The sequence below is a fragment of the Dipodomys ordii genome, unplaced genomic scaffold (genome assembly GCF_000151885.1).
Source record: "Dipodomys ordii isolate 6190 unplaced genomic scaffold, Dord_2.0 Scaffold61, whole genome shotgun sequence".
Classification (NCBI taxonomy): Eukaryota; Metazoa; Chordata; class Mammalia; order Rodentia; family Heteromyidae; genus Dipodomys; species Dipodomys ordii.
In genome coordinates, this window is record NW_012267277.1 from 2,280,507 (window position 1) to 2,298,407 (window position 17,901).

The 17,901-nt window shown below is 38.5% G+C and overlaps 1 protein-coding gene across 2 annotated transcripts in view; it reads right to left on the minus strand.

Annotated features, from left to right (window-relative positions):
• Nucleotides 1-17,901, minus strand: part of Ndc1 (NDC1 transmembrane nucleoporin) — a 53,935-nt gene that overhangs the window by 18,232 nt on the left and 17,802 nt on the right. For both annotated transcript variants that reach the window (XM_013022319.1, XM_013022322.1), the window contains exons 8-15: nucleotides 16,278-16,413; nucleotides 13,937-14,029; nucleotides 10,952-11,033; nucleotides 8,522-8,677; nucleotides 6,018-6,263; nucleotides 5,810-5,925; nucleotides 2,854-2,904; nucleotides 272-335 (exon numbers count right to left, since the gene is read on the minus strand). In XM_013022319.1, coding sequence (XP_012877773.1) covers nucleotides 272-335; nucleotides 2,854-2,904; nucleotides 5,810-5,925; nucleotides 6,018-6,263; nucleotides 8,522-8,677; nucleotides 10,952-11,033; nucleotides 13,937-14,029; nucleotides 16,278-16,413 — 944 coding nt within the window. The remainder of the gene's footprint in view (nucleotides 1-271; nucleotides 336-2,853; nucleotides 2,905-5,809; nucleotides 5,926-6,017; nucleotides 6,264-8,521; nucleotides 8,678-10,951; nucleotides 11,034-13,936; nucleotides 14,030-16,277; nucleotides 16,414-17,901) is intronic.

The window sequence follows — 17,901 nt, forward strand, 5'->3', positions numbered from 1 at the left end:
CTAAGCCAGGCACCTGTGGCTCATACCTGTTATCCTAGCTACTCATTAGATTGAGATCTGAGAATTGCAGTTCAAGCCAGCCTGGGCAGGAAAGTCCAGAGAACTCTTATCTCTAATGAGCTACCAAAAAAGCTGGAAGTGGAGATATGGCTCAGGTGCTAGTCTTGAGCAAAAGAAGCTTAGGAATAGCACCCAGGCCCAGAGTTCAAGTACCAAGACTGGCATAAAAAAAATTAAAAAATAAAAAAGTTATAGTTCAGAGATTACTTACCTTCTAATGCCCAAATATGCATTTGGGCATCTGAAAAAACAGCTTGAATGGAGGCCTCTGGATGCTACAATAAAAAAGAAACATTTAAGTTCTCCTGAATAAAAACTACACTATGTCATTTTATTAATTATGTAAAATAACAAAAGATTCACAGGAGGCTCTCAAGAATCAAAATCTGAAATAAGTCTTACACAGTGTTTTAACTATAATATAGCATTTTTGACATCAACTTACAGTGTGGCCCTCACCAAGTCTGTAAATCTCTAAGTGCTCCAGTTTTTCATGTAAAGTAAAAACTACATGAACTCCCATAAGCTGTTATTCTTTGATACTTACTTCCTAGTGCCTTTTCTCATAGTAGATTCTGGAATATTTTTAAGAGACTGTAACCTTTTACTCACTGCAGTGTTAATAAAAATTATTTTTAAAAAAGAATTAGTACAGAAATCAATCACGAGGATGGTTAAAAAAGTTTTTTTAAGGAAGTGGTAGAGTGCTAGCCTTAATTGAGCTGAAGAGCTGAGGGACAGCACCCAGGCCCAGAGTCAAGCCCCACGACTGACAAAAAGAAAAACAAGGAAAAAAAAGTTCTTTTAAAATTAAAAAATGAATAAAAGAACTCCCTAAATATTTATTACTTCTCTTAAATTGTCAACTGTCCAACTCCATTCCAAAGAAAATCCACTCACCTTTAAATGTAAGTCAGACAATGCAGAGCAACAACAGGCCCACTGAAACAAGTACTGGTTTTGGTTAGGCACTCTATGAAGCCTATTAAGTACAATATAATAATCCTGTTAAATTATGTGTTCAGCAACAAAGAGCAGTTGTCATCATCTCCTTATCATACAACAAATCTACTAGCAAAATTAGAAACAAAAGTAGCTACTCACTCCCAAGAGAAAAGGAGATTTTAGTCAGTGTCCTCTGGCTATGTGCCTTACACTAGCTACTTGACCCTGAACATCTGATTGCCTTATCTGCAAAAGAAGGACAGAATGACCTATCTTACAGGAATGTTGCATGAAATGAGGGATACATATCGAAGAACACGGAGCATAGATAAGGACTAGGGCACATTTTCATCCCCTCCTGAAACCAAGTACTGAAGTGAAACTTCAGACAATGCTCATTCTCTTGATGAAAGACATTTTACTCTAATAACTCAAAGTAGATTATTTTTAGAAAAAGTAGTTGCAATCTGAGTGGAGTTGCCCTTCCACTATAGTCTTTTAAAAAAGCATTTTTGAGAACCTTTGAACAATGATGTGAAAAGTCGTTTTGAGAACTTGAAATGACATATTACATTCTATTAGGGTTGCTCAGATTTCTTTCCCACCAAGTTATGACTAAGCAAGTATAAAAGTGAATAACAAATGCTGCCAGGCTTCAATGTACTGAGTGCTAAATTAGCACATTTGCTAATATTGTAATATTTGCAACAAGAGAGATTAGATTTTAAAAAAGTAAAAACAAAAAAATGTTTTGTTTTGTTTTTTTTTTGTTGGTCGTGGGGCTTGAGAACTCTGGGCCTGGGCGCTGTCCCTCAACTCTTCAGCTCAAGGCAAGCACTCTACCACTTGAGCCATAGCACCACTTTCAGTTTTCTGCTGGTTTATTGGAGATAAGAGTCTCACAGAGTATAACCCCTGCTTTCACTGTATTTGATGTTGGTATAATTTGTGGAGGGGAAGGGAAAAAACAAATTGTTTAAATAGGGATACAGGTGAACCCATTGCAACAATGAGATGTACAAGTCATTATGTCGGAAACGAACTTTACAACTTTGGTGGGGGCCGGGGAAGATGGGAGGGGAAGGGGAAACAAAGGAGGAGACTACAATGCTTGATAAGAAATGTGCTCATTATTTTGCCCATGTAATTGTAAACCCTCTGTACAGTATTTTCACAATTAAAAAAAAAAGTCTCACAGACTTCCTGCCCAGGCTGGCTTTGAATCGAGATCCTCAGATCTCAGCCTCCTAAGTAGCTAGGGTTACAGGCATAAGCCACTGGCGCCTGGCATTATTTTCTTTTATATATGGGTAAGTTTTGCTAGAGCCAAGCAAACAGGAATGAATGTTTCTGGATTTAACATTTACTCCCCTGTGGCAGCTGAAATAGCTGACAGGCAAGTCAGAAAGTGTGTGAGTATGTGTGTATGTGTGTGTATTTTCCTTTCCGCAACAACCTATTTAGCCCAGGCCAGCCTAAAATTCAATCTTTTTGTCCATTAGAAAGTTAATATGTCATCTAACTCAATGATCTCTTTTGAATGTCTCTCTCTTGGTCACAAAGATATTAACAGGAAAATGAGCCACAATGCACCAGAAAGCCATGGATTCCTCATTTTAGAAAGATCCAAGCAGCCAGATGAAAAGATCAAAGCCACATTTTAGCACAAAACTGCCAGAAGGCCAAGTAAAGAGTACAGGCTCAGGAAGGCACTGACGTGAGCTGTTCCTAGGAAGACTACTGTTCGTCCAGGAAACAACTAGGCAAAGCTGCATGGCCTGCCAAGATCAAGACATATTTATAGGCAAGATCCTATCCACTACTTCCAATTTCATTTCATATTCTTACCTTACTGAAAAAATACATTATCAGCACCCGTTTGGACAAGAAATTCTTAATCTAAATTAGAAAAAAGAAAGAGTTAACACATTTTCTTTCTTAATTCTATTGAAGTATATCACACATTTCTAGGTTTTTCTGATATCAACTTAAATGGAAATAATCCCACATTAGCAAAGAATAATACTTACAATAATCTATGTAAGTAAATACTTTTGTATTATCAATTGAATAATCAAGATGGATCATCTAACCTAAATCATACTGTGTTCCCATGTACACACATTTAACAGACCCTGCTATGATAAAAGGAGGTGGTATTTTCCAAGAAGACTCTATTCTTTCTCAGTGCTCTACATGAATCCCCTACAGAGAAAAAAGGAAAATATAACAAAACAGAAGCCCAAAGACACAAAGTGGTAGCCTTTTTGTTCTTTTTTATTAGTACTAAAGCTTGAGCTCTGGTTCTCATGCTTGTTTGGTTTGTTCGGCTGATTGTTCTACTACTTGAGAGTGCTTCCAGAACAGCTTTTTGCTGGTTATTTTGGACATCTCCAAAATAGATACTATCTATACCCTGATGTCTTCAAAATGTACATTTTTGGATCAGAATTTTTATCAGAATTTCCCTATATTCCAGATGCTCATGTAATTTCCTTAGAATTTTCACTTGGTTGTCCAATAGTTTCTCAAGGTTATCAGATGTAGAATCAAATTCTAGAGCTCCCCATATCACCTCTATCAATCTACTTCTCCAGGATTATGAATAAATTGTCTAACTAAACTGCAACTATCCTGTTCCAGCTCCGCAGGCCAATAGCTTTCAAGTTTACATTTTCATATTTATCACAAGCCTATTATAAACATTAGAATAGCATCCTAGTACATCTATCTATAAGCATTAAAATGGCATCCTATTACATCTTATGGCTGTTATCACAACAACCCTTCTAGTCCCAGATCCCAGCATCCTCATTAACCTACTGCAGCAGCTTTAACGGTGTCTCTGATTCCACTGCTGCTGAAGACTGAATTTCCACTCTAAAGCCTGGTCTCAAGCTGCTAGATCAGCTTCCAAAATCTAAGTTACAGCACATCATTCTTTTTTTCTTTCATTGTAAAATAATCAAATAATAATTTATTATTAAATTATTTAGTATCTATTATCCAATTCTTTATTATTTAATTTTTATTGTTATTGTAAAGGTGATGTACAGAGGGGTTACATGAGTCAAGTAATGAGTATATTTCTTTGAAACAGAAACAAGGTTTTATGTTATTTTGCTTCTTTTTTTCTCCTCTGTCGCTGTTTTTGATTTCTGTACCTTTTGTCTTGTATGTAAGTTTATCTATTCTGGGGAGGGTAAGGGGGTGCACTGAAATGGTGGATAAAAGATGAACAAATGCAGCAGTGATACTCACTAGATACTATATTGAAAATGAACTTTGCAACTTGTGGGGGAGGGGTTGAGAGGGAAAAAACAGAGAAAACAAGGGAAGACGTGAGACTGTTCAGCATATCATTCTTAAGCACAAAACTATACAGTGGTTTTTTATATCCTCAAGGATATATACCAGCAAATAGCCCAATAAGCACTGGGTACCTGCTACCTCTCCGACCTCCAACCGAGCTCACATTCTCCCTTGGTCACTCTGCTTCAGCCACATTGTATCCCTTATGCAGGCCAAGCACACTCACTCCTCAGAATCTTTGCATTTTGCTGTTCCCTATTATCCCTTTAAGTCTCTGAGTGCCATCTTTTCAGTGAGATTTCCCTGATAAATGCATATAAAATGGCATTCCCTCCTCCAGGCACTTTGTTTCCCTTACCTGCTCTATTTTTCCATATGTTTAAAACATCAAAATTCTTCCCTTGTATGCCTGGTTTTCATATTTCACCATGCATCTTATAGTTGATGTAATTATCATAGTTTAAGTCATCTTTTTGTTCTCAATGGTACCTAGAATGTCTTACATTCCCAATTACTAACAATCTATATCTCACAGAAATATAGTTTTATACATTTGCTTGGTCTATTGCTCCTCACTAGGATATAAACATTTTATGAGCAAGGTTTTATTTCATTTGCTTTTTCTCTTTTTGTAGCACTGAGGACTGAACTAAGGGATTTGCACTTGTGGGACAAAAACTCTACCACTTGTTTGAATCATGCTTCTAGCATTTAAAGCTGTGTTTTAGGGCTAGGATGTAGCCCAGTGGCAAAGTATATAATGTATGCCTTGCAAATAAAACATCCTGGGTGATCCTCAATACCAAAAAAGGACTAAAAAAAAAAAATGAACAAAAAAACACCAACTATGTTTTAAATTAAAACTATATTTAAAGTATAAGAATTCATAGACAAGTAGCATTATATTTGGTTAAGCCATAGGAAATTGCAGATTGTATAACTCCAAGTCAGTCAAATATTAGCCATTTCATATGGACCAACTTTATACAGGAAGAGTCAAAAATATTTATTCCTGCTAATTTACTCATGTAAAAGCCCTGGAGGCTTTTTTTGTTTTTTTAATTAGTATACATTAGTTGTATACAGGGATTTTATGTGATATTTCCACACATATACATAACTTACTTTGATCAAATTCACCACCTCTATTACTCAGAAATCCTCAATGCTCTAAAAAGATACCAGTAAAACTGGGTGCTGGTGGCTCACATCTGTAATCTTAGCTACTCAGGGGGCTGAAATCAGAGAATCACAGTTTTAAGCTAGACCAGGCAGGAAAGTCCACAAGACCCTTATTTGTAACAAACTATGCAGAAATAGCCAAAAGTAGCACTGTGGCTCAAGTGGTAGAGCACTAGCCTTGAGAAAAACAATCTCAGGGACAGCACCCAGGCCCTGAGTTCAAGCCCCAGGTCCAGCACATGTGCAAACATGCACATGCACACACACACAGATACCAATAAATACAAATTCTGTAATCATATTATCCTACCTGTTCACGCTTATTCTGTATCCATGAATAGATCACATTGGGTTGTCTCACTGTCTTACCATTAGCACTAATAGAGGTGCATGGAGGTAGATTAGAAAATCCAGACATTTGCTCATCTATTTAAAAAAAAAAAATAAGGTAAGAACTTAGGCTGTCTGGTCCTGGGCAAGTAGGGCATTTCAAGTTTTAAGAAATAAGTATTCCTCACCAGAAGCAGAAGTCCATAATCTTGGCCCTCTTCTTATTAGCAGAGGACTTTGTGATGATGCATAGCAAATGTTTGCATCAAAAATCCCAGCCATTCGATTCACCACATTAGAGCCAAAAGGAGACCCAAAGGTACTTGAAGTATCAGGTGTAGATAATTTTGAAGAAAATAGTGCAGTTTTAGCTGATGGTGGTAGTGATGATCGAGGTATCTGGCTAGGTTTTGGTGTCTGAAGAGCAGTTTCTTCTGTAAAAGAACAGAAGCAGTGTTAAAGAGGTGGTGTAGGCCAAGCATGCTAGCATGAAGGTTCTTGACTTCTCTTGTGTCTCACTTCTTTTTCTAACACATCTAAAGCTACGTAGATTGTTTTTAGACAGGTTTAAAGTCTAAATTTTTTTTCTACAATTTAAAGACCACTCAATGAGTGGTCTTTCAAATATCTTTTTCTGCCAGATTAGTGTACCTCCATTTATTTTCCCCTCCCTATGAATATCTAGATCTTCAAGGCCAGTTTCTCTAAGTTATTTTGAAAGAATTCTCATCAATTCACTTATTTTGGGCATGAAACACTTAACTCAGGGCCTTGCACTCTAGATAAGCTTTCTTGTTCAGAGATAGCACTCTTACCACTTGGGCCACCATACTTTCAGTCTGGCTTTTTGCTGGTAAATTGGAGCTAGAGTCTTCCAGATATTTTGTCTGGTCTGGCTTAGAAACTCAGTCCTCCAGAACTCAGCCTCTACAACAGTTAGACCCCAATAATATCTGGTTTAATTTACTTTCGTTTGCTAGTCCTGGGGCTTAACGGCCTGTGTGCTGTCCTGAGCCTCTTTGTGCTCAAGACTAACACTTACCACTTGAGCCACAGAGCCATTTCCAGCTTTTTCGGAGTAGTTTATTGGAGATAAGACTCACAAACTTTTCTGCCTGGGCTGTCTTGGAATCTTGATCCTCAGATCTCAGCCTCCAGAGAAGCTAGGATTACAGATGTGAGATTCTTATCTCTAACCACTCAAACACTAGAAGTTGTGCTATGGCTCAAAGTGGTAGAGTACTGCCAGGCACGGTGGCTTACATCTTTAATCCTAGCTACTCAGGAGGCTGAGAACTGAGGATAGCAGTTCAAAGCCAACCCAGACAGGAAAGTCCGAGAGACTCTCATCTCCGATTAACCACCAGAAAACAAAGTGGCACTGTGGCTCAAGTGGAAGAACACTAGCCTTGAGCTGAAGAGCTGAGAGACAGTGTCCAGGCCCAGAGTTCAAATCCCATGATCAGCCAAAAAAAAAAAGTGGTAGAGTGCTAGCCTTGAGGAAAAGAGCTTAGGGACAACACCTAGGCCTAGATTTAAAGCTCCACAACTGACTAAAAGAAAAAAAATCATCTTATATTAGGTTTGCATGTAGTTCAGTGGTAGAGAGCTTCTTGAACATGCACGAGACACTAGATTTACTCTCTCAGAAAAGAAAACAAAACTAATTGGACCAGGAATGTGGCTTAGTGGTAGAGTGCTTGCCTAGCATGCATGAAGCCCTGGGTTCCATTCCTCAGTATCACATAAACAGAAAAGGCCAGAAGGGGCGCTGTGGCTCAAGTGGTAGAGTGCTAGCCTTGAGCAAAAGAAGCTCAGAAACAGTGCCCATGCCCTGAGTTCAATCCCCAGGACTGGCAAAAACAAAACAAAACAAAAAAACAACAACTTATCACCTTAAAACTACCAAGTTATGGTCTATTGTATAAAAAGGGAACTTTCCTGACACTAGAGCACAAGGCTAAGGACATTATTTCTACCAGGATTCAATATCTGGCTATAAGAAATTATCAACATTCAAGCTGAGTACCAGTAGGTCACACCTGTAGTCCTAGCTACTCAGAAGGATCATGGTTCAAAGCCAGCCTAGACAAGAAAGTCCATAAGATTCTTCATTCCAATTAAGCACTAAAAAGCCAGAAGTGGAGTTGTGGCTCAAATGGTAGAACACTACCCTTGGGGGGGAGGGAGGGAAAGTTCAGAGACAGCACCTTAGCCCTGAGGTCAAGCCTCCTGTCCCCCAAAAAAGAAAGAAAAAAATAAAATCTGAAAGATGATAACATAAAATACTCATGTTTTTTTTTTTTTTTTAATTCAGGACCTTGCACTGAGTAGTGAAGTCCTCTATTGCTGAGCCACACCTACAACCTGCAGTCCTTTTGTGCATTGCTTATTTTTAAGACAGGGTCTTTTAGCCTGGGCTTATATAGCCTAGGCTAGTCACAAACTCATTATCTTCCTGCCTTACCTTCTTTACCTCATTCATCACCAGAGTATGCCATCACAACCCACAATTTTTTCAGTCTAAAAGATACCCATGTCTTTTTGGTGATTCGATGCAACATTCTATATGTTGGCTCAATCTTGCCTAAAAGTATACACCTCACACTCATGTAAATAATCTTAGATTAATCACTGTCATTTATTAAGAAAAAGGATACAAATGTTTTTACCCTCTTTTACTAGAAGTTACCTGAGGAATTTAGTTTCTTAGGTTCTACTGGATATGATGAAGATAGCCTCCCATTGGTAGCAGCAGCTTCTTGGTACAGAACCAGTTTCTGAGTCATATCATTTAAAAGATTCAAACATTCTCTGGAAATGGCAGTCCAATTGTGGGGATGTCCACCTAAGAAAACCAGGTAAGGTTTTTAAAATGTAAACAATCACAATTTTTCTATTTTCTTCTTATTACTATCAATCTTACTGTGTTTACAAACCTTACTGTAGGTATGTACATATTAGAAAACACAATATATATATGGTTTAATACCGTCAAGAGCTTCAGACATTCACTAGAGGTTTTGGACTGTGTATAAGAGCCAATGGTTGCTAATTTATCTCTAAAGAAATAAACAGTTTATATATCTGCTCTTATTTAACATACAACTGTACCCTCACTCCTTTGTCAAATTACCTTCTTACTACCTTTTGATTTCTAAAAACCTTTGTATCCAAGAGATTATATCTTATATATATATACACACACACACATACATAAACTGCTTTATTATGTATTGGGAAAACACTCCTCTTATTGTGTGTGAATCATTCACACACATCATATACACCTCCTACAACACTTCACCCTTTTAGAACTTAAGAGGAAAATCATTTAAGGTGCAAATAAACCCATACAAAATACTCCATCAGACTTTTTTTTTTTTTTCCAGTCTTGGGGCTTGAACCTAGGGACCGGGCAGTGTCCCTGAGCTGCTTTTGCTCAAGGTTAGCACACTTGAACCACAGCACCACTTCTGGCCTTTTCTGTGTATGTGGTACTGAGGAATTGAACCTAGGGCTTTATGCATGTTAGGCAAGCATTCTATGACTAAGCCACACTCCCAGCCCTCAGACATTTTGTACTGTACCACTAGGAACTGTGTAATAATATTCTAGTCTAATTTTAATAATATACCCTAAATTTAATATCTCTAGGAGTGACTCACTATTCTCTGGCAAAGGACATACAAACTTGTTTACTTTCCCTGAATCTCTGGAAAAATAATAGAGATTTCCTAATACAAGTCTGACAGAAAAGTACTATTAATTTTTCATAGTGTCAGCTCTGGATTTCTCACAAAACAAAAAGGAAAATGGCTTTCAATTATTTTTTTCCCCAGCCTTTGGGCTTCAACTCAGGGCCTGGCCACTGTCCCTGAGCTCTTTCACTCAAGATTAGCACTCTGCCATATGAGCCAGACTTTCATTTGCAGCTTTTGGTAGTTAAATGGAGATTAAGAGTCTCATGGACTTTCTGCCTGGGCCAGCTTCAAAACATCATCCTCAGATCTCATGTTCCTGAGAAGCTAGAATTATAAACATGAACCAATGACACCCAACAATTAATTTTTGTTATTTTTTTCTTTTTCAATTAATCATATTTTTATACAACTAGATTTCATTTCCATATAACAGCTATATAAAATATTTTTACAATTTGAGAATTGGCAAGTTTGGCAAAATAATGTAGAGCTAATTAAAAGATAAAAAACTACTGGGTTCCTTGTTCCCATTGGTGGCTGGGGCTGGAATAATTCCACTTTAAAAACAAGAGAGCACTGGCCAGGCACCAGTGGCTCATGCCTCTAATCCTAGCTACTCAGAGGACTGAGATTTGAGGATCACGGTTCAAAGCCAGCCCAGGCAGGAAAGTCCATAGGACTCTTATCTCCAATTAACTACCAGAAAACCAGAAGTGGCGCTGTGGCTCAAGTGATGGAGCGCTAGCCTTAAGCTGAAGAGCTGAGGGACAGTGCCCAGGTTCAGAGTTCAAGCCCCACCACTGACCAAAAAAAAAAAAAAAAGAACAAGATAGCACTGGCAAAGTACAGTCTTAAACTGCTTGGGAAATGGCAATTGAGATAAAGTGTGTCAGGACTGCCCAGAGCATCCTTGTACCATCAAATCCACATCCTGACTACTTTTTAAAAGGGAAGCAGAGAAGCACAGCAGGAAGAAAGCTCTGTACTTTCAGTCAAATAAAATTTTTATTCCAATTCTGACAATGAATTAATTCAAGCCATTACTCTCTGTGACTTATATCTACCATCTAGAAACTAGACCACCTAGTTTTTAAAAACCCTTTGTAAAAACAAACAAACAAAAAACCCTTTGTAACATTAAAATTCCTACTTAAATCTTCTTGAAGACATATCAATCTACTACATAGTTTCAAGTTAAGATAGGGAGTTGTAAAAATAAAAGTTTACAAACACTTTTCCTGGTAATATAAATTTTACTCACAACCATGCAAATGCTTAATCTGTATAAGATTTAAGTCCATATTTCATTAAAGGGACCCTCTGATGTGTGATGTTTTATTAAATACATCAATATACCTCTCACCCAAAACTTTCAGTAGTGCACATACATATCTAATCAAGTCTATTTTTAGTAATACCTGGTTGGCTAAGGCTAAAAACTTCTTGTCTTCGAGAGGGAGAATACTGAGAAAGCAACATCAGGTCCTGCAAAGCTAAATACTAAAAGGAAAAAGTACACATTATTTAAAAATTTTAATCTCCAAACATAAAAATCTTATTTGTGTATTGGGCTCATAACATTATTTTTGTCAGTCTTGGGGCTTGAACTCACTGCCACTGAGCTTCTTTTGCTTAAGGCTAGCGCTCTAGACACTAGAGCCACAGCATACTTCCAGCTTTTTCTGTTGATGTGGTACTGAGAAATGGAACCCAGGGCTTCACACATGCTAGGCAAGCACTCTACTACCAAGCCACATCCTCAGCCCCACTCATAACATTTTTATAAAAGAAATACTATTTCAGAAACATAACCTTTTCTAGATTCACAGTACTTTCCTACCTACACCTCCTACCCAATGTAGGCTCCGGTTACAAATAATGACGTAATGAATTGTGTTCTTTCACCTTTGTGGTGGAAAACTTAAACATCACGTCTTCCTCAAACTTTACCTGGTTCACTCAAGTGTAGCACTTCACATATGGTAAATGACTGTTTGCTTGCTTCATCTGGCTCCACCCACTAAACTATGAGGCCAAAGGACATCAACCACCTCCTGCTGACCACTGTGACTAACAGACAACAGACACACATTTGGGGTTTTTGTTTGTTTGTTTGTTTTATTACTGAAAACACCTAATAGTCTTCTCTCCTGGGAAGCCTCTTTACCAATAACCATCCTTTCTGTGATGCTCTTATGTTGGTCACAAGCAGATAAGTGCTCCCACTTACTGGCCAGAGTGAATTTTAATTATGCATCTGCCTGCCTTTTCTGTTGGGCTATACAAAGTCCTCCTAATCATCCTACCCACAGCAACTAGCAATGACTCTCTCCCTCCCTCTAAAAACATTCAGTGAGTTATCAAATGAAAATATGATCTAAGTTAATTTAACTAATTGGTCACCACATATATGATAGATATATGCACACAACGGAGGGAAGCCAGAAGGAGGAACAGAATAAGTGGGAAACAGAACAATATACAACAAAGGGGCCCATCAGCTGCACTGGACATAGAAGAAAAAGAACTAAGCAACCCAAAGACAGCAATGGGAAGGGAGGAATGAGAGGCAAAGAGGTAACAGCCTACACTAAGCAAAAGGAAAGAAATGTAATCATCACCTGATGTAGAAAAAATAATCTGTATTGCCAAAGCTCATAGAATTCACAAACTTTATATACCCTGATAATGACAATTTGCCTTGTGAAGGTTAAAATGTTTGTGACTTTAACTAAGTATCACTATTCCACAATACTAGGAAATATGTGACATTTATGTAATCAACTAATCTCAATTTAAAAAAAAAAGTGAAAGAAGGGATGGGTTAGGAGCGATGGGTGACAATGTTGTCAGACACCTTATACTCATATACTGTTTTGTAGAATGGGAACTTCTTTCTACAACTACTTAAAGATATAATAATAAAAAAAGTTTAAAAAAATTGGTCACAATTCATATTTAAAGGTAATTAGAGTGGGGTGCTGGTGGCTGATGTAATCTTAAGTACAGAGATCTGAGGATCACAGTTCAAAGCCAGCCCAGGTAAGAAAGTCCTTGAGACTCTTATCTCCAATAAACTACTCAGAAAAAGCCAGAAGTGGTGCTGTGGCTCAAGTGGTAGATCAATGTCCTTGAGCACAAAGAGGCTCAGGGACAGCACCCATGCCCTGAGTTCAAGCCTCAGGACTGGCCTAAAAGAAAGGCAATTAGAGCCTCAGTAGTTCATTTTCTTATTTGTTTAAAGCTTCTCTAGACTGATCCAAACTTTAAGTTCCAACCATTTTCTCTGTGTGTGTGTGTATGTGTGTGTGTGTGTTAGTAGTTCATTTTCTTATTTGTTTAAAGCTTCTCTAGACTGATCCAAACTTTAAGTTCCAACCATTCTCTGTGTGTGTGTGTGTGTGTGTGTGTGTGTGTGTGTGTGTGCGCGTGCGTGTGTGTGTTGTACGTGCGCACATCAATATGGGGCTTGAACTCAGGGCCTGAATGCTGTCCCCTTTTTCACTCAAGGATGGCATTCTACCATTTGAGCTGCAGTTCCACTTCTAGCTTTTTTGTGGTTAATAAGAAATAAAGAGTCTCATGGACTTTCCAGCCCAGGTGCCTTCAAACAAATCCTCAAATCTCAGCCTCCTGTGTAGATAAGATTACAGCATGAACCACAGGCACCCAGTTGTTTCAATTCTTTTTTTTTTTTTGGTCAGTTGTGGGGCTTGAACTCTGGGCCTGGGCGCTGTCCCTGCGCTCTTCAGCTCAAGGCGAGTGCTTTACCGCTTGAGCCACAGCGCCACTTCCGTTTCAATTCTTTTTTAACAGACTATGAAAGCTGGGTATGGTGGTACATGCTTTGCTACCAGGAACAGTCTGTGAAACTAATGCATTTAGTTGACTATAACTATATAACTATAATCCCATACTGGGAAATATTTGCGCTTCTTTTCTAAATACAGAATTAGCTAGCTTGGCTAGGAGTAGTGGTGCACACTCATAATTTCATCTATTTGGGAGACTGAGGCAGAAGAACAGCTTTAACCCATGAGTTAAGAGCCAACTATGGTGACATCCTGTTTCAAAACAAGAGAAAAATTAGCTGTCTTATACATACTCCTCACTTTACATTGGCATTTTAGTTAAAACTAAAACTGAAAATACAAACAGCACTACAAGTAGTTGATTTGGCCAGGGAGGGGGTGACAGGACTAGAGAGGGAGGTAAACTCAGAACTTTATGCTTTCTATGTAAGAACTCTACTACTTGAGCCACACCCCCAGCCAGTTTTACAACACCAGTAACAGAATATTCTAGGCCTTCAAAAATTATCTCTAAATATATAACTATGCTAAATACTAAGTTTGTCAGTTATAGCTAACAGTGTAAAGATACAAAAGGAACAGTTTTAGTACCTTTATGATGAGGGGAGGATTGCTACTTAAAACTTTCGGGAGGCATTCATCTGAGTCTCCTGCAAATGGTGGCTGAACAGGGAACACATGAGCCTGTCAAATATAACCCAAAGAATATAAAAATGATTATTTTTACAACCTTGTTCTACTCAGTAAATAAGCATTAATTGTACCAAGGAGATAGTACAACCAAGTTAGTGCCCCTTGCCAAATCAAGAAACATTAAAGCTAAATAAATCCAAATACAGTATCTACAAAAAAAAAAAACTGGTACTATCTAGACTGGATTTAGTTACACCTGTAACTCCAGCATTTGGGATTTAGGGCAGAGACAGGAGGATCATGGGACTTAAGGCCAGCCTGAGGTATACTGTGAAACTCTTTCATAAAACCAAACAGCAGGGGAAAAACAACAACACTGTCCCAATTTTACTGGACTCTGGCTTGTTCTTTTTTCCTGCCAGTTCTGAGGCTCGAACTCAGGGCCTGGGCACTGTCCCTGAGTTTCTTTTTGCTCAAGGCTAGTGCTCTACCACTTGAGCCACAGCATCATTTCTGTTTATGTGGTACTGAGGAACAGTAGGCAAGCACTCTACCACTAAGCCACATTCCCAGCCCAATTCTGGCTCCTAATAAAACTTCAGAAATACTCTCTGAACCCACTGAAGAATACAAACTACAGAGAAACACAAACACTATTTTCTAAGACAAACATTTGGAAGATAGAAAATAATGTACTTCTTTTCCCGCTCCTCCCATATACTGGGGCCTGAACTCAGGGCCCCATAATTGCTAGAAATTCCAACAATTCTTCTGTCAGTTATTTTTTGAGAAGGTATCTCACTCTAGACCACCATCCTCCCATTAGTGCTTTCCCACATAGCTGGGATAACATTGCAGACCACTGTACTCAGCCTTTGGTTGAGATGGTGTTTCACAAATTTTTATGCCTGAGTTGGTCTTGAATTGTGATCACCCAACTCTGTCTCCCAAGTAGCTAGAATTACACACTTCAGCCACCACACCTGGCTCAAAACAATGTAATTCTTGGGCTGGGAAGGTGGCTCAGTGGTAGAGCGATTGCCTTGCATGCATGAGGCCCTGGGTTCAATTCCTCAGCACTATATAAGCAAAAAGAAAAAAGCCAGAAGTGGCACTGTGGCACAAGTGGTAGAGTGCTAGCCTTGAGCTGAAGAGCTGAGGGACAGCGCCCAGGCCCAGAGTTCGGGCCCCACGACCGGACCCCCCAAAAAAAATAACAACAAAAAAAAAGCAATGTAATTCTTGACTTAAGAAAGGGTTTGTAGACATTATCCAGATCATCCCCTCGATTTCCAGCATAAGTTCTTTCTTTAGCATAAGTTTCTACTTTCTTTCAAAAATCATTTTATTATATAGTTAAACGCCATTTTACTTTGGTTATTTGGGAGACTGAAGCAGAGGGACAGCTTTAACCCAGGAGTTCAGAGCTAACTAGGGTTTGAACTCCAGTGCCTGCAATTGCAAGGCAAGTGTTCTATCACTTCACCCTCACCTCCAGGCCTAAGCATTTTTTTTTTCGGGTCCTGGTGCTTGAACTCAGGGCCTGGGCAATGGCCCTGAGCTGCTTTTGCTCAAGGCTAGCAGCACTCGCCCACTTGAGCTATAGAGCCACTTTTGGCTTTTATTGTTTATGTGGTACTGAGGAATTGAACCTAGGGCTTCATGCATGCAAGGCAAGCGCTCTACCACTAAGCCACATTCCCAGCCCCCTAATAGTATCTTAATAGTAATTAGGTTAATAGCATATAACTGCATATAAAATGTAATAGCAATAAAATTCAAGCATATCTAGTATGTACTTAATAGAGAAATAGGAGCTTTGAAAAGAGTACCAAACTGCAAATAAAGCATAATAAATACAATTCAGTTTAATTGCCAAACATTAAGTAAATACCAATTTTGACCTTCAGAAAAATATAAAGTTTAAATGATATGTATCTGCCAGATGCTGTAACTCACAGTACTTGGGAGTCAGAGGAAGGAGGACCATTTATTTGAGACCAACCTGTATTATAGGGAAACTCTCAAAAATACATAAGTAAACAAAAATAATTCATATAGCGTTTGTCATAAAACACTGATCAATGCTTTATTAAAAAATAAATCTGGAAGTGGCACTATGGCTCAAGTGGTAGAGCACTTGCCTTGAGCTGAAGAGCTGAGGGATAGCGCCCAAGCCCAGAGTTCAAGCCCCACGACCGACAAAAAAATAAATAAATAAAATAAATCTGTGTACTCTAAAGCACAAAAAAAAATTAACACATGCATGTTAGGCAAGCATTTGTTAGTAAGTACTAACCTCTGTGGCATAGATTTTGAAGAGTATCCATGAGATGTACCAAGTCATCAGGAGGAAGACACCACAAAGCCAGACATGGTAGAGTAATGAGAGGTTCAAGAGGCCACTTACTGTGTCAAGAGGCCTGTGAAAGTGCCTGTGAATGTACAATGTACCAGTTAATTTAACAGACTTGGGACTCTACACTGAACTTCCTTCCCTTCCTGGGGCATGAACTCAGGGCATGGGCACTGCCTCTAGTGCTCTACCACTTTAGCCAAAGCTCCACTTCCAACAAATCCTATTTCTAAATAATGGTTATTACAATAGGTATTTCCTTAGTACTTTCTTAGGTGTCCCTAAGGGACATCTTAGGTGAAGTGTAGACCTGAACTATCCTAATTTTCTATGATCCAAATCTTCACTGCCATTTACTTCTGTGGAAGAATGAGTCAAGTCTATACACCTAACTACTTTGACTAAATCAAAGTTTATTGTTGCTGCTTTGTAGTAATTTAATACTTTAAAACCATATAATGCCAGACACTGGTGGCTCACTCTTATAATCCCAGCTACTCAAGAGGCTGAGATCTGAGGATCGTGGTTCGAAGCCAGCCCAGGCAGGAATGTCCCTGAGACTCTTATCTCCAATTAACTACCAGAAAACTGGCAGTGGCTGTGGTTCAAGGGGTAGAGTACTCACCTTGAGCTGAATAGCTCAGGGAAAGCACCTGGGCCCAGAGTTCAAATCCCATGACCGACAAAAAAACTATATAACATGACAAAAAAGCTGGACACAATGACTCATGTCTGTGATCCCACACTGGGGAGGGAGAGGCAGGAAGATCCTGAGTGCAGGCCAGTTTAGGTTACATAACAAGACTGCCTCAGAACAACAACAAAAAACAAAAATGATTAGGACCCTTCCAGGGCCAGATTTCAACTTTACCTGTAGAGCCTATAGTTTTAAAATGGTTAGAAGTACACCCTACTAAACATTTCTGTTTTTTAAACAACTTGAGAAACTAGCAGAATTTAAAAACAAAAAACAAAAAACTATAAGCTGATACATTACCAAACTTCGAATAGAACAATTAACAAAATCCTAAGTCTTACAATCACACAACCAGCAACTATGAAAATCAGGTTTTGAATCTCTGCCATTTGTAAGCATAGTAATTAGGTTAATCACTCCATCATTCCCACCCTCACTTTCCTCCCACATTTTCCTCATTCATACAATAGTGGTATAATCTCTCCATTCAAACTCTTAGGGCTAGTGTAAGATTTAAAGCAACTTATGTTACACAGAGTACTCAACACATTGTTGGCATTCACTGGAGGGAAGAGGAGTTACCAATAAATGATGGAATTAGTATGTTTAATTTCTAAGTAAACATTTACTGAGTGTTTGACATTCAGGAAAGATGGAGTACTAGGCACTCAGCCAAAAAACAGAACATTTTTTGAGTGAAAAGACAAAAGCACTATGCTAAATCTTTATTAAATATAATTATTTTTCTCTTTCTAGTTGACCCAGTTTACAAAATCAGGGCTAACATAATGACACATGTATTGGATTTCACATCTAACAGTTAAGCCTAGGTTAAAAAAATTAGCTAGGAAAACTTTTGTAAGTGAAGAA